The 16,096-nt window shown below is 34.2% G+C and overlaps 2 protein-coding genes across 3 annotated transcripts in view; both read right to left on the minus strand.

Annotated features, from left to right (window-relative positions):
• Positions 1 to 16,096, minus strand: part of LOC130452864 (AMMECR1-like protein) — a 336,472-nt gene that overhangs the window by 2,471 nt on the left and 317,905 nt on the right. The gene's annotated exons all lie outside the window — the stretch shown is intronic.
• On the minus strand, positions 4,065 to 15,442 carry LOC130452852 (uncharacterized). Of its 2 annotated transcripts, none has more exons than XM_056792331.1 (7): positions 15,082 to 15,442; positions 13,770 to 13,867; positions 12,218 to 13,422; positions 10,507 to 11,194; positions 9,600 to 9,742; positions 5,854 to 6,073; positions 4,065 to 4,454 (listed from the first exon to the last, which is right to left on the minus strand). In XM_056792331.1, the coding sequence occupies exons 1-7, from the start codon at positions 15,121 to 15,123 to the stop codon at positions 4,193 to 4,195; spliced, it is 2,658 nt and encodes an 885-aa protein (XP_056648309.1). In that variant the 5' UTR covers positions 15,124 to 15,442; the 3' UTR covers positions 4,065 to 4,192. The 2 variants fall into 2 exon arrangements, with proteins under 2 accessions (XP_056648309.1, XP_056648310.1); XM_056792332.1 differs by having other exon boundaries at positions 10,507 to 11,185; positions 15,082 to 15,422.

The raw sequence follows: 16,096 nt of genomic DNA on the forward strand, positions 1-16,096 counted from the left end.
TTGTCACCGTTCTCCTACCCTTTTACACCACCCATCAATTATTCAAATTAGTTGTGTAATCAGATTATTTAGGCCGGTAGTGATATTTAAGAAGCACGTTCCAATGGTGATATTTTGCCAGCCGCGGTAACATTGCTTAAAAAACTAAGAAATCATTTTCTGTGAATCTGGCAACGCTACTCCAATGAGCTGCTCTATTGGTTAAAAGTAATCGAACGGGGTATATAGAAGCATCCAAAACCTCCAGTATTCGTAGAAGAACCCTAGTAAATAATGTTAAAAGAAAACATGAGAAGAAGAAGGTGTCCGCCTAAAGAAGTTCAAAGACAATTTTTCCGGTGTAGACTGGTGCGAGAATTTTATTTATAGACATAAGCATGAATGTGATATGAATTTCACCTGGTTAACTACGACGAAACTAATCTGACAGACGATCCTTGATCGTCAAAATGTATTTTCAAGAAAGGGATCCAATACCCTGAACGCATTATGAACTCAATATCCGTCATGTTCGTTGCCGCTGCAGATGGAATTTTATTTGCCCCATATGTTGTGTATAAGGCGGAGAGATTATTTGATTCCTGGTGTATCGGGGAACCCCCTGGAACTCGTTAAAATACAACCAAATCTAGATGGTTTCACCATTACTCATTTGAGGACTAGTTTACACAAATGGTTACAACTTGGGACAAAATAATTGATGGGCATGATGAGTTCTAATCTATCGAGTCATTTAAATATAACAATCATCAAAAAGTGTCAAAGAAACAATATTAAATTTATCTTTCTACCCTCAAATTCACATTTGACACAACCTTTGGATGTAAGCTTCTTTAAGCCCTTGAAGGTAGTTTGGCCCCATATAACCTACAAAACCAAAAATCTCCAAGACAGTACCGTAAACAAAAGCAATTTTACTCATTTATTGAAAAAGCTCATTGAAGAAATAAAATTAAAAGAGGAACAAATCATTCAAAATGGATTCAGAGAATGCCCAATAGAAGATTTGATATTAGCGAGATCTTGTTGGATTTCCTCAAGGAAAATAAAGCCACTTCAAAAGCAAGTACCCAAAAAAAAGATGATATTCCCAAAGAGAAGAAAAATTATAAAGAAACTGGACCATGGAAACTGAATCTGATGACAATTTAGACTTAGATGAAGTCAATAATTTCCACAAGACTGATGACCGCAATGACGAGCCTCGAGTCCATTACTTCCGTAGCTAGAAAGACTGAAGATGAATCGAGATTAGTTGGAATGAAAATTTGGAAATTATTTCGGAGTAAAATCGGTTAGTATATAAGCGCTGCAGGGTTACACAGCTCTCATAAATAGAACTAAAAAAACGATAATTGAAGTAGAACCGGCAGTCGACCATTTTTGAAAATATTTTAGATGAAAAGATATTATCCGAAAACGCAAACGTAGAAATTTTCATGATTTTACTATGAATATTTCGCCATATACAGAAAGTTTTAACTCGTCGTGGGACACCCTGTAGAGCTGAGAGCTAACACTCACTCAATAAGTCGGCTGACTAACTAAAAAACGATTTTCAAGAGCAATACAATCATTTCAACGCTAACTTTTTGATGCTGTGCTTGTAAAAGGATTTGTCTTTTGTTTCAAAACAACCTTCAGTTTCATCAATTGCTTCTTCATTTGATTGAGTTCAGCGAATAGCCAAGACTATACGGTGGATAAAAAGCAATTCGAAATGTCATTCGTTCAATTTAACCATCGTTGCCATCGATTTGTGAATTGTCTTGGTTATTTCTTCGATTTATGAGGTCGTTTTTTTCCTGATTTCTGCATTAAAATGATCCAATAACTCTATGTAGTATTCGATATTGATTATCTCTCCCTTTTGGAGATAGTCGATGAACATTATACATTATTCCATGCACATCCCAAAATAGTAACTTTCTCAGCTGACTGTTGTGCCTTTGGGCGCTTAGGACCTAGTTCACCGGCCTCTGATTTATTACGTATAAACATGACCAAGCACTGCTCCGAATCATCAACTCGCTTTTTCAAAAACAAATTGTTTTTTTCGACGAAGAAAAGTCAGAATAACACTTTTAAAACCATTGCTGAGCTTGTAGCAATGATAAATTAACAGACAAAATTGTTTTGACAAAAAAAAGTAGTTTCACTTCAATGGCTGTCACTTTTTGGTGACTAATCCAAATGTGTTGGAATTTTTACATTTGAATGTTGGTACTTCATAATAAACGTCATATGGATTTGACAATATCAGCGCCATCCATGTGTCAGTCACCCGATTTATGAAAAATAAGACTAATTGATTTTTTTCCACATACGATGTGCGTACATATAACAAAAAGCGTTTTTTTTTCTTACCGGCCTATAATTTGAATAGATTTCGATAAGGTGCACGTGCGTTTCGAGGTGGCTAACTTGATGGATGGGCAGATGAATACCGTCCGACGTTATACTCCCTTAACTAATGGTGTACTCGTTTACGTCACGAATCACAAGTCGGCTCGTGTTTTATACTTTGCTCTATGAGTCCGATATTTAATATAACCGAATCCGTAGAGATTAAGAAGATAAAAAAACCTGAAATTTATCGATTTTTTATCCTTCGAAGGCTATTCAAAGAGTAAACGGATATTCATTGATCGAAGCAGTGCTGGAAGCTAGCCACCATTGTTAAATATTCAAACGCCTTTGGGAACTGCATCTTGTAATCTACCCACACTTCTAATGGGTTTTCGTTCAATCTACTAACCAGAGTCCTCAAATAAATCGATAACTCATCGGAAACACTTTTTATTCGTCTTCCAATTCCGCTAGACCAGTTTATGGTAATCGCTCCAGAGATAGAGATTCGTTGAATAAAATTTGGTATAAGGAGGATTTTTATAAGGAGTTGAGTGGGCCCCGATATAGGAATTTCTCCTCTGCAGGGCTGGGGTTGTTCAGGTTGCTTGTGGTTTCCTGGAGGAGGATTTAGGAGTTTCGGTTGGAAGAAATCGAAGAGAGCTTGTGAGCAGGAACGATCCTTCTCGTTTTGGTTGGCGGGTACAGCTGCGGCTGCGTTATTCCCTATCGTCGACCGTTTGTTTGGGGAACCGGTTCATCAGGATGCAGGGAAACCACAGAAAACGTGCAACACCGACGATCGACGAAGAGTTGCAGAAGAGGCGGCAAAGTTGGTTTTAATATCATCAAAAAAGGGCATTCCTGGAGTTGTAAAAACGAAATGGATGCGGTTACTCACGCCGCTAGTGACGGTACAGTTTTTTATCCGTAAAAGGGGGGAATGAGGCGTTGTAGCGTTTCGGCTACTGGAGCGCGAGAAGTGGGTGTGAAATTCATGATGGTAGTTGCTAGGATTGCAATAAGATGTTGGTTGAAAGGTCGTAGGGAGTTTGGGTTTTTTTCAGGGTGACTGGGCAGTTTCTTGGGGGACCTTTGGAGTTTCTATCCTTTTCGGACAACTTTAAGAATAATCCCCTTGTTGCTGGCTTTTATGTGTATGTCTTCGGCTTCTTCTTCCTCGGTTTTCCAAATCTCGATAAAATTTTAGCGTCTCGTGGTTTCTCCCCCCTTGTCCAAAGTGTCCAAACAGTGTTGCAACATCCTTTATTTTTGCAACTTTAATGCTAACTCCTTGTTGATGTCTTTTGGGTTTACGTCTTCAATTTTATTGCCGAGACCTTCGACTTCTTCTTCGATTCTCCAAATCATTTGCTTGACAAGCTTCAGTTATATAAAAGACTTCATACTGGACCAGAATCTCATTTTTCTTCTTGTTCTTTTTTAGCATAATCCTTTTTGATGGATTAGTGCCACAAGTTCGTTTTTTTTGTACTTTTTGAGATTGGACTTCTAGTTTTTAACCGGGGTAGTATTTTATAAATGGTAAATTACGATATAAGCTACCTTCCTCTTTAAATAGATTTTTGGATTTTTTATTTCATATCTACCAAATAGGGTCCTGGCATACTTTTTTAACGTACATACGTTGTGTAAGTAGAAAGTTAGTAAACAGACTCAAGTGAGGTTAGAGCACTATGCAAAAAAAAATCTAATAAAATCTATTGTTTAATTGAAAACCCAAAGGTAACAACAATTCCGGAAGTGTAGAAATACTCAGTACAAGAGGTTTTGTAGAGAAAAATATATTTAATTTAAAAAAATAAAATAAAATTAAACAATTTTAAAAATTAAAAAATTCATTCTCCGTTCGGGCAACCTGTTTGACTACCTTATTTACATATTCTTCCAAAAGTAAAATGAAATTTCTGATGTAATTAGATCCCATTAATTCATTTCCTAGGTTCTGAATGTGTTTCTCATCGACTTCTTCATAGATATGCATGGCGCTGATGTGAGTTATGGAACCAACGTTAGTCGTTGAGAGGTTTAATGTTATTACCCACCATATAATAGATTTTATTTTCATAACTTCCACTACAACCCTGAAAACATAACTGTTATAATTCTGAAAAGTAAATTCGTTAATTACACTGGTCTGCAAGAAAAATTTTTTTCCAACGCTCACCATTCTTCAGGGGATCCCCGCCTTAATGTTAATAAAAAACTTATGGACATTTTTTCAATTTCAAGGGATGAAAAGAACTATTTCAGCAAGAAACAATTATAAATAATAAAGGTATGTACTATTATTTGGTGTTTGCTTCCCTTTTTATACCCTTATGTACAGATATCTTGTCCCAAAAACCGACAATAATGCATTTCCACTGAAAATCTCTCTTCCCTCTTAGCGATGTCTTGATAGAACCGAACCGTGTTCATCGGAGACTTTCCAGGGAAGAACACCAGATGCGAGTAAACGAAGTGTACTTCGAAAGACATGTTATATTCTATAGTTAGGTTAGGTTCATCGGAGACTGAATACTCTTCATCATGGGTGAACGTATCGTTTGATGTTCCAGGTTGTAGCTCAAATCCATTTTTGTATCTAGAGTATAAGTTTATGGGGGCACTGGGATTGGTAAAGACTCGTTATTAAGAAGAGGTCTGGTCCAGTCAAAAGATATTCTTAAGCTCTTTTTCTAAAGATTCCACTGTTGAAGTCGCGATTCAAGAAGTTGAGATTTAGTCTTGGGTACCTCCAAGTTTTTGTCGAGATCATTCAATTCCGATTGAGTTAGCAGGTGAGGTTACCGAGAAACTGAATCGGCCGAATACTCTTGATCATGGGTGAAGGTATCGTTCGATGACCCAGTTTGTAACTCAAATCCATTTCTGTATCTAGAGTATAAGTTTGTGGAGGCACTGGGAGGCAAAAGTAAAATTGCAGCTACACCAAACCATGGGCACGGCAAATGTCATTGATTTACGGGTACCTCCGAGCCGTTTGGACAAACTACTGTACCTAGTCGTACAACAAGCTGATGGAGTCCGTCTTGTCACAGTTGCCAACTTGGTAATTATTCATAAGCAGTGTTAAGAGGTTTTCGTTGCGGTTTTCAAAGTAAATTCCACGCAGATGTAGCGAAAGCTATCGGGATGATTTTTACATTCGCGTTCAAGTTGTAATTTGTGTAATCGTTGGTGATAATAATGGTGAACACACTGTTTACACGACTACTACACCAACACAATTACACTTTCGTCAACCAAATTACCATCTTCAGAGAGTGAAAGTAAACTGGTCATTTCAAATAGGAATCATCAAGAATGGCGACGTCATCGATTTTAATGCAGACCAGTGTTATACAGGGTCTGCAGAAGATTGTAATGAGAGAGTCAAATATAACTTTGATGTGGTACAGCATTCTGGAAAACCCTATAAGATTGTAAATAATTTCAAAATGTTAGGATAAATAATAAGTATAATCGTTAATTACTTACGAAAATTGAGGATTCATCCTCAATTTATGAGTTGGTCCGTACTCTTCAACCAATTTATTGAATTCAACGAAGAACCTTTTAACCTCATCCACGCACATATTAACATAATCTAGTAAAGTTAATAAGTCAAAATTTTCGCCCAACGGTAACATCAAGTTTTCTCTATTCAATTTGTTTCTTAAACATTGCGAAAGGTAACGTAACAGTGGTACTGCATCATCTGGAAGAAGAATTGAATACAACGTATAATTAACCTAACCTCAAATTCTTGCAAAAAGTACCATGAGTTTTGAAACAAAACAAATATAATTGATCGAAAACAGGAGATTGCCATTGGTGCTCTAAGATCTAATATTATAAAATCCAAATTAGTTTGGACAAGTTAAACGAGCTGGACAAGAAAAATGAATTTGCATCCCGGGACACGCCGAAGTGGAAGGAAACGGTTAAAGTAGGGATAGGCAAATCCTTCGTAGAACATGAATCCTTTTGTAGGATCAATTACAAAACAATAGAAAAGTCGAGAAGAAGATAGATAAGGATAAAGCCAGTTACTGGGACAATCTACAGGAGTTGAGACTAGCGAAGACATTCCTGGGAATCATAAACAGAAAAGATCTACTGAATGTATCAGCTTAAGTAAAAGGAGTCTTGTCGCCCCAATGGACACCTGAAGACGGTAGATTTAGCAGAAAATGCATCCTTTAGATTCTTCTACTTAGAGGACGCAACCTGTATCCAGGATGAGACTACTATACCTGGGAGCGTATGAAATAGAAGACGAAGATCTCCGGTAGCTAGAGCCATCCCACTTTTTGAAAGAAACAGATCAGCTGTAAACACCGAGCTCTCCAAAATCGTAGCAAGAAAGGGATACAAAATAAATCCTTTAGTTCTATATCTGTACGAAAAGAGATGATATGAATGGACTTTATTGATTGATAAGAAACTATCTTTTCAATCGAGGTGTAAACTAGCCCTTACCAAATTATTAGATGCACTCTATTTGTGCATTGTGGTGGTAGATTTGTCCCTTTCGCATCGCCCTGTGAGATGCCACCACATCGTATCTAGGCGATGTGAATTGGCCCTAAAGGTTCCTAAAAGTTCCAAGTATATCATGATGGCACATTCAAGATCAAAATATTTCGGAGTTAAACTAGCCTCCCGTTCGGATCACCGGGTGGAGGCTGGTCTGGAGGACAGTTAAAACAAATTTTTTGCAATATATGAGGACTTGATACGAATATAAACGCTGTACACCAACATATGCAGTCGAAGAGACCTCATATTCTGGTTAAAGAAACTCAACAAAATTTAAGGTTCACCTTGTATATTCTGGACTTACACACCAGATTCAGGTATAGTTCTTCTAATATCAATTGCAGAAGACAGTTATAAAATTCGGTAAAACGGCAGTCTCATCATCTCCACTGTTTACCAATGAAAACATCGAATTGTAAAAATAAACGTATTTCTTCTTCTTCTTGTAGTAGGACGAGGTCCTGTCAGGTCTGTCATCTGTCCTCTTGTGACGCCGATGTCCAGCTATCGTACCAGCATTTTGGGGGCCTACCAATTGGGCTTCTTGTGTCTGGTTTCTGTGTTTTGGCCCATTTGGCAATCCGTTCTGGAGCCATTCGTTCTACATGGTCTCTCCATTGTCGGCGTCTTGCTCTTACCCATCTAACGACATCTTGTACTCCCAGTTCTCTTAAGGTATCTGTGTTGGTATTCTATCGTGGAGTGTGGTACCCTTTATTGTTCGTAATATCTTCATCTCTGCTGTTCTCATTTTTCTCTTTGTTTGTATTGTGTCTGCCCTTGTTTCTGCGGCATAGGTTAGTATGGGTCTGATACAGGTCTTGTAGATTCGCGTCTTACTTTCTATGCTCATATAAACGTATTTCTATTGGCCGAAACTGTCGGTAGGCGTATGTACACAATTTCTTCGAAATATTCTTGCCAAAATCTCTACGATAAGCAGTGGCGTGGCTTGCTGAGATTCAAGTTATTTTAAATATTCGAATGTTTAAGAAAGGAACATATTCGGAAATCCAATAATGCAATAAAAAATTGCCTGTGCAGCTGATTATCATAAAGATATGACAGCAGAATTATTCGAAAAGTGGTTTAATGAACAGCTTTTACCTAAAATTCCACCATAATCAGTAACCGTTATGGACAACGCTTCCTACAACTCGCGACGACTCCTTAATATACCAAATAGTTCTAGTAACAAAGTTCAAATTTTAGCACGTCTAAAAAAATTTTCCTATTTGTGTCAGCGAAATGTTTTTTTTTTTTCATTTATCTTATTTGCAAAGAATTCATTTTTCTTCATGGTTTTTGCTTTGAAATTTCGTTTTCCAGAAAAAAAATACAAAAAGGCTCAGTTCATGTCTGGTATCCTGTTTAAACCAAACACCCCAACAGGTAGGTACATTTTACTCGTCTATTTACAATTTAATTTATTTATAATTTAATATTAAGTTTTAGCAAGTTAACAAGGTATAATAATAATTTTTTTCCAAGTTCGAAGTAGGACTACAATTAAGTACATCTGTCTAATTAAAGGGTATAAAGCCCTTCGATTTATAATGATTCGATTGTGCCTTTTAACGATTATTTTCTTGCATAAGTATTTATGAAAATAATAAATTTATAAAATGGGGTATCTACACCTATGATAGATTAAATAAAATTGTAGGCAAAGGTTTCGAGCCAGTTTTTATAATTTGCAATTGATATTGGAAGAACTATATAACTTTAAACTAGCCGTGTTAGGGGCGACATATCTTTTCAAATGCTGAAATGGCGTATCTACAACGTAGATTTCCACGTGGCTCAAAAAACGTTTTCCGAAAAAACGAAAGTGGCCATATTTCTACAAATTGGATATAGAATGATAGACAATGATTTTTTTGCTTTTTTTGGATCATTACTGTATGGATGATATTTTATTCAAAAGAAAAGTGAACGAGAAGAATGTTTTTTTTTGGATTATTAATAACCATTAATTTAATTAAAATTATTTGCGGCAGTTTTTGACTGACTGCGGTATTATCAGTGTATTGCCCTATTCATAACCGTAAGTTATAAGTGTTTGTTTGACTATCGGTCAAAATACTCGAAATTTATAACATGTGTTTGAATTAATACCTTATGTGATACGTCATTGATGTTGTTTTATTTTTGATAAGATTTGAACGTTCATTGAATAAAAATGCGACAACTTTGACACAGATATCGTTTCCATTACTTATTTATGTAGTTTGAAAAAAATCACTCATTATACGAATCCCTAAAATAATTTTTCCAAAGCTGATCCTGGAATTACTAAGTTTAACTAAAATTGACACTTTTTAGTAGCAAGTTATAATAACGGACCACCCTGTATTACACAATAATAAAATGGTATTGCATCAGACTTTTTGCAGTGTCAGCATTTTGTACATTTAGTATATAAGGGTTGCATACATAATTTTGAAAAATTCTTAACTTTGTCACAACATCGTAAAGATCATTTTTGATTTGTAATTCAAATTTTTTTAAAAAAAAATCTACGTACTTTACAAGTACATTAATTAATCACCCCTGAGGGATTCTACATATGGTAGAATGTAAAAATCCTCATGACTCACCCTGTATACCAAAAAATTAACTGCCAGTATAATAAGAAGAAATAAAAAATCGAATCTACTAAATTAGGAAAATATCACAAGGTTAAGTCCAATATTTCTCACCTTCCATATTGTCATAAGTAGAAATTTCATCAACAACTCCTTTGTCCGGATGGACTTTAGCTTTAAAAGAAACGACACCATAAAAGATGTGGAAGCAATAATAATTGTTTTCACATCTAACAAATTCCCAATAATTTTCACACCTGCAATAACAATCTTGTTGATTTTGTAAATATACGAGGCTTGTCCATAAAATAAGATTACCAACGAATTTTCACAATGAAAAACGTATTAATTGACATGAATTCTTAGACTTCAATCTTTTTTTAGCCGTACCATCTAATCTCTTCTTTCATCTAGTTCCTCCCAAATGTATTTTCAAATTACTGGGGGTCGTTTCCACTCGTTGTTATTGTTGTCATCCATCACTTTTGGCATATCATAAGCAGTATCTCATAATGTGAATACAGGACTTGCTGACAGGAAGGATAATCTCGCTGAGGACCCGAGCCGTCACCTTCCGATCTTGCAGTTTCTTCCACTTCGTCAGAAAACAATGGTAGTCTTTGGATTCTCTGCACGAGACGGACCCTCTCTTCTCCCACCAAACAACTGCTCCAGCTAAATAGACGCGAAGTCAGACTGCCATCTAAGACGTCACCTTCACATCATGGACATCACATCACATCAGACCACGTGATCTATGAGTGCCTTGCACTCATTCGAGCGCGGTTTAAACCTCAAAACTTGCCTAACGACATCAAAGGGTTCAAGCCAAAGCGCCTGATCGGCTTTTCAAAAGATATCGGACTTTGATAACGTCAACTGGGGCACGATGGGTCTATCTATGAGTTACCAGTTGAGAATCGAATAGAAGGCTACCAAAATTAACGTTGTTGCCAAATTCCGCCTTTCAGAGTTCCTAGCTCATTGGGAACCTTATTTTACGGACAACATATCATATTACCTTGTAGCCGCCTCCTTAACCAATTCTTCCAAAGTTTGAGGAGCGACTATATCAGAAAGTCTGGTTTCTTCTCTAATATTATTACCAGAATCGACTTCAGCAGAACCAAATTCCAATTTATGCATTTCTTCTAAATCGATTACATCAATTTCAGGTACTTTTAAAGATTCCAACAAGTCCAAAATTTTCTTGTCAGTTTCGATTATCTTATCTAATAAATTCGTAGATAATTCGGGGAATGTCACTTTAGGTAAACCTAATACATCTTTGGCTTGCTTTAGAATCGATTCCCAAGAATCACCATCACTTGTCATACTATCAAATAGTTGTTCGCTTCCTTTCGATTCTTCATCGCATTCTTGGAATTGTGGAGGAGAGGTATCATCTACGGAATATATATCGTTTAAGTATTTTGGAGTAGAGGGAAATTCCACTGTTATGGTATCCACTAAATTTGTTTTGTCTGTGGAACTACAATAATTCTCATTCCTCTGACCACAACTCTCTTCTTCAAATTCAATTTTAGTAGATATATTCGAATGTGGATGTGTATCTGATGTGGCATAATTATTTTGCGGTGATATTAATCCCTTTGATGATTTAGTTAAGAAATTTTGTGTTTCTGTTTGGTGGATGTTGTTACTCAGTTGAGTTTTATCTTTAACTTCTCGATTGATATCTGAAACAACTAAATAAAAGCCGTTTGCAAAACAAGTCGCAGAGAAAACGAACAAAAGTCGCATCCAAAATTTTCTGTTTAATAATTTGTACAATTTTCAGTCATTTAATGAAATTTTACACTCAAATTACACTAAAAACGTGAGATTCATCATTACATTGATAAATATAGATAGAGTTCAAAATTTCAATAAATAACTAAAAATTGTGCAAATTATTAAAAAAAAATTTTGGGTGCTTTCCGTTTTTTTTCGCTGAGAAAATTTTTCATGGTAATATTTTCTCAAGCCACCAGATTGAAAATTAGGGTGCTTTTTCTATATTACGTTAAAATAAGGTGAAAAAAAACAAAAAATTAACATATCAAATAAATTACAGTGTGTTTCGAACATCAAAAAGTTTTTTGTAAAAGATAAAAACAAAAAATTCGGTTTTTACAAGTGTTAACATTAATTTTGAGGTTATATGAATACAAAAGTTGTTAATCTTCTTACTACCTACAACCAACAAAAAATTGAGTTGACTGTTTTCTCAGTGTATATTCAATAGAATTTTTTTTATATAAAAACTAATCTGAATCAAATTTTGTTTCAAGATTTTTTATTTTGAATCGAGTTGACTGTTTTTTCAGTGTATAGTTCATAATTTTTTTTATATAAAAACTAATCTGAATCAAATTTTGTTATTTCAAGATTATTTCTTTTGAGTCTAGTTGACTGTTTTTATGTGTATATTCCATAGAATTTTTTTAATAAAAACTAATCTGATAGGATAGATGGAAAACTGAAAAATATTTGAGGTTTGCTCGGTAAAAATTTTCCTCTTGAAAAAACTCGATACTGGGTACCGTTTTGGAATATGGAGTATGAATGCTTCAACGTCCCCTATCTTGAATTGCCCCATGGCAACATGTATTTATATCATCAATAGGACAAATTGAAGAAGAAGAGAAAAAATTGAGGTGGAATTAGTTACACCGATTCCTCCTGGAACAAAATTGGACAAATTATTACCAAATCTCAACTGTACTTACCGTCAATTTTAGAAGTAGATGGTGAGGGTTTCGTACTAAATATCTTTTTGCCTAGATATTCAGAATGAGGACTTTTGTTTAAGATCATGGCGAAAGAAGAACTGGGTGTCTCTTTGAGAGACAGCACATCCGGATTTAATTTTATATTATCACTGAAAGAACACGAAATGTCCATGTCTTCTTGAGAAACATCAACATATACACTCATTTCTTGTGACGGTTGAGACTTACTGGTATCCAAATTATTATTATCAGACACAATGTTTTCTAAAGATAAAGTTAATTGCATGTCCTGTACTTCATTAACAGTTTGTTCTTGTGAGATTCCTTTATTACAATATTCTAGCACTTTATTAGTACTAAAAACTTTTGTATTTAATTCTGTATTCGAATCACTTTTGGTTTGATCTGTATTTTTGAGATTATTGTTTTGTGGATTCCTTGGACAAGCACATGTTAACTCCATATCATATTGTGGAATATTTTCATTCGTGTTCAAACAAGTTTTATTCTTATTCTGCTCGGGGAAAATACATGTCAGCTGCATACTAATTTCCATGTGAGTAGTTGGAGTCGGAACAAAATTTTCAGCCTGTAGTGTATCAAAGGGTTTTTCTTGAAATTTCGATTCATCAGAACTATTCTTTAGGGCCACTTTTTTCGTATAATCTCTTTCAGTATGGGTGATTTCATTATTTACTGTGCCTTGATTATTGGATAGTGGTATAGCGCAAGTGAGCTCCATATTTTCTTCTACAACATTATCAATTAGGTCCACACATTTCACATTGTCGGAAATTTGATAAGCGCATGTAAATTGCATGTCTTCTATTTCGCTTGTCGTTTTTTCCGCATTATCCGTTGAATATATTTCAGATGTTTTCTTATCTTCTAATTTTTTCGAAGTATTTTCCATCTGCATTTTATTAGCTACTACAAAATTTGGTAAGACATTTGTGAACTCCATATCTTGCTCAGAATTTGAAGTAACATTTGCTTCTAAAAAGAGAGATTTATTTTTGAAGTCGCTGTCATTAAACGGATTAATCGGGATATAATTTTCTTTATCACATTCTTTGAAAGCTGTTTCTTCCAAAGTCATGTCTAGAATTTCATGGTCATTAGATCTGGTTGAATCGGCGAGCACTTCTTCTTCATAAGTGGTATCCCAAATTGTATTTTTTTCGGGATCTGCTGCAAACGGCCTGAAAGTAACGAATGATTAATTTATATAAATAAATCTGTAGGTACTGGGTGGTCAAGAAAGTTTAAAGATGGCCGAGATGATATGAATGATGAAGGGAGCCAAAAACGCAAATCTATCGTTTCAAATGATCTTGTTATCCACAAACATGAATACCTTTACATCTAAATTAAACGTAATTAACTCTTTTTAAAAGCAAAGATTTCTTGTTATGATTTTCTGCAACAGATTGTAAAGAAAATTTCAAAACAAAAGTGAATCAATTCATTCAATAAAGTCTGACAAAAATTTTCTATATACAGTTAACAAAAACCCTCCTATAATCTGGAATTATAAAAAATAACTCACTTAATAAAATTGCTACTGGCAAAACTAACTCTTCTTACTTCTCTATAATCAGTTGTCGAATCATTGGATTCACTGACACATTTTTTGAGCTTCAAAATCTATAATACAAAAAAACATAAATTTCAAAAATATTTTTCAACATTTATCTCTTATTGAATATTAACCAATTAGATGAGCTAAGGTGTAAGATATTGAATCTACCTATCGCCCCAATAGAACTCCTGTTAGGAAGGCTGAATACTTTTGCAAATAGTTAAAGAATAAAAGGAGAAGCTAAATTATTGATAACAAAATTAATCTTGAGACTGATAAATCCAGAAAACAAAATATATTAAGGACAAAGAATAATAATAATGGCTTAACACCACTAGCAGGGTTACATTGAAAAAATGCGATCTATATCCTCATGTTGAGGTAAATAAGTCCCCATAAACCATCTCTACACCTTCTCGCTTATTTCCACCACAACCTCCTGTTTCCTATCTTTTCCTGCCTGATTCTCTTACTCTATTTAAGTCATACCACCGAGATTCATGAAATGAAGATTTGGAACTTTTCATTTTAAACCACCTTAATTTATTAAGGGTAGTAAACAAGATTACAGAAAGTAAATAAAAACAATACCAAAGATCCAAAAGTTTTTAAATTTTAAATATTGTTGCAAATTTTCTGTAGGTCTCTGAGAATGAAATAGCCAAACTACAATCTTATTTGCATTCAGTTTTAAATTATGTTTAGTAGAATATTCAAGGATGCTTAACAGATCTGTTTAGGTGTGTAGCTGCTGCTTCTGGATCTACAGGATCGAAGTAGTGCACGACCTGAGTGTCATCAGCATATGATTACTTGTGAGAGTGAGAGACACTGTCACATGCAAGTTATTAGTTATCAATAGAAAAAATAGGTTGAGAATTATAACATTTTTGTTCTATTTTATTTTGAAAAAAATATTCACATGAAACTTCAAGGTTTGCACACTATATATTATAAAACAATGATTTATGAAAATTTTATTCAAATTTGTTGAAATATTGTTTTTGAAAAAAGCCCCGGAGCTTTAATTACAATCTGTAAAAACTTGTACGGTATTTCCTAGTACCTTATTAGTTTTTTTTATTTCCAGCGTTAATTTGAGTGTATGTATTAATTATAATTTTTCTCACTGATAAAATATTAAAATAAAGAAATCAGTATAATTAAATTGTCCACACATAAGAAACTCAAGTAATGAATGAAATAAAATTGGAATTGCTAAATTACATTTGGTAATAGATCAACTTAAAATGAGCAGATGTATTAATATAAAACTTACTGAAGTCCTAGACTGTTTGCTATCCATATTGTTTTCAGACATCGCGTATTCCAATTATATATACTTTTATTAATAGAAAACTATTATTACAATACCTCTACTGCATAATCACATCTCAATACATATTTGGACTTTGTATAATCACTTTACGAAATGTTTTCAATATACTTATATAGTATTAAAAGCACTTATAATGAGTTCTTATACGTCTGCATTATATTAAAATATTTTGACAATTCATTAATTATGCTCCAAAACAGAATTCATGTGAGTATAAACCTAAATACAATTTGAAAATTAAATATAAACGACTGTTTATGTTTGAATATGAAATGTCTGTCAAAATTGTCAAAAATTGACTGACTTCTTAAGGCTCGATTTTATGCTGACGCTCGACGCTGGCTTACAGTGTCAAATAAGGTCACATGATACAATTTTGACTGCAATGTCATCTTAAATTAATGCAGCATACAAACTAAACATTGTTTAGCTTGTGCATTCGTGTATTCTATTGACACGTGAACGTTCATTAATATTTGACGGTCTAAGCTAGCATCAACATAAATTGCACCTGTACTCTAGATTGCTTTTCATTCTGACAGAATTTTTAAATTTCGGCTATAAAAATCATTTGGTTGCGGTTCGATTCTCATTGTTTAGGCTACCCATCCCAATTCAAGTTAATATCTTATCCTATATATACAATAAACCATAGAAGATCGTTAGTAGTGCTACAACATAGAACATATTATATATGTTTTATATTTATGGAACATACCATGTTGTATGTTCTGTGTGCCACAACAATATTGGGTTATTAAACATGATCATTTAACACCAAAAGAATTAAAGTATATATACTTTCAATTCTATTTATCAAAAATATTGATAGATACCTCAATTTTCACTTGTTATATTTAACTGATTTTCTATTAAACGAAAGAGTCCTAAACTGAAATGATTCATCACGTCAAACGTATAAAATGGTCCATTAAATAAAAATTGGGAAAAAAAT

This window comes from Diorhabda sublineata, chromosome 2, assembly GCF_026230105.1.
Source record: "Diorhabda sublineata isolate icDioSubl1.1 chromosome 2, icDioSubl1.1, whole genome shotgun sequence".
NCBI lineage: Eukaryota > Metazoa > Arthropoda > Insecta > Coleoptera > Chrysomelidae > Diorhabda > Diorhabda sublineata.

Excerpts from the sequence above, each read along its gene's own strand:
- LOC130452852 (XM_056792331.1), bottom strand. The coding sequence starts at position 15,123 with ATGTCTGAAAACAATATGGATAGCAAACAGTCTAGGACTTCA. Across the intron at positions 13,423-13,769 it reads GCCAGTAGCAATTTTATTAA|GCCGTTTGCAGCAGATCCCG; the intron begins GTGAGTTATTTT and ends CGTTACTTTCAG. Across the intron at positions 4,455-5,853 it reads AGGATGAATCCTCAATTTTC|GGTTGTAGTGGAAGTTATGA; the intron begins GTAAGTAATTAA and ends TTATGTTTTCAG.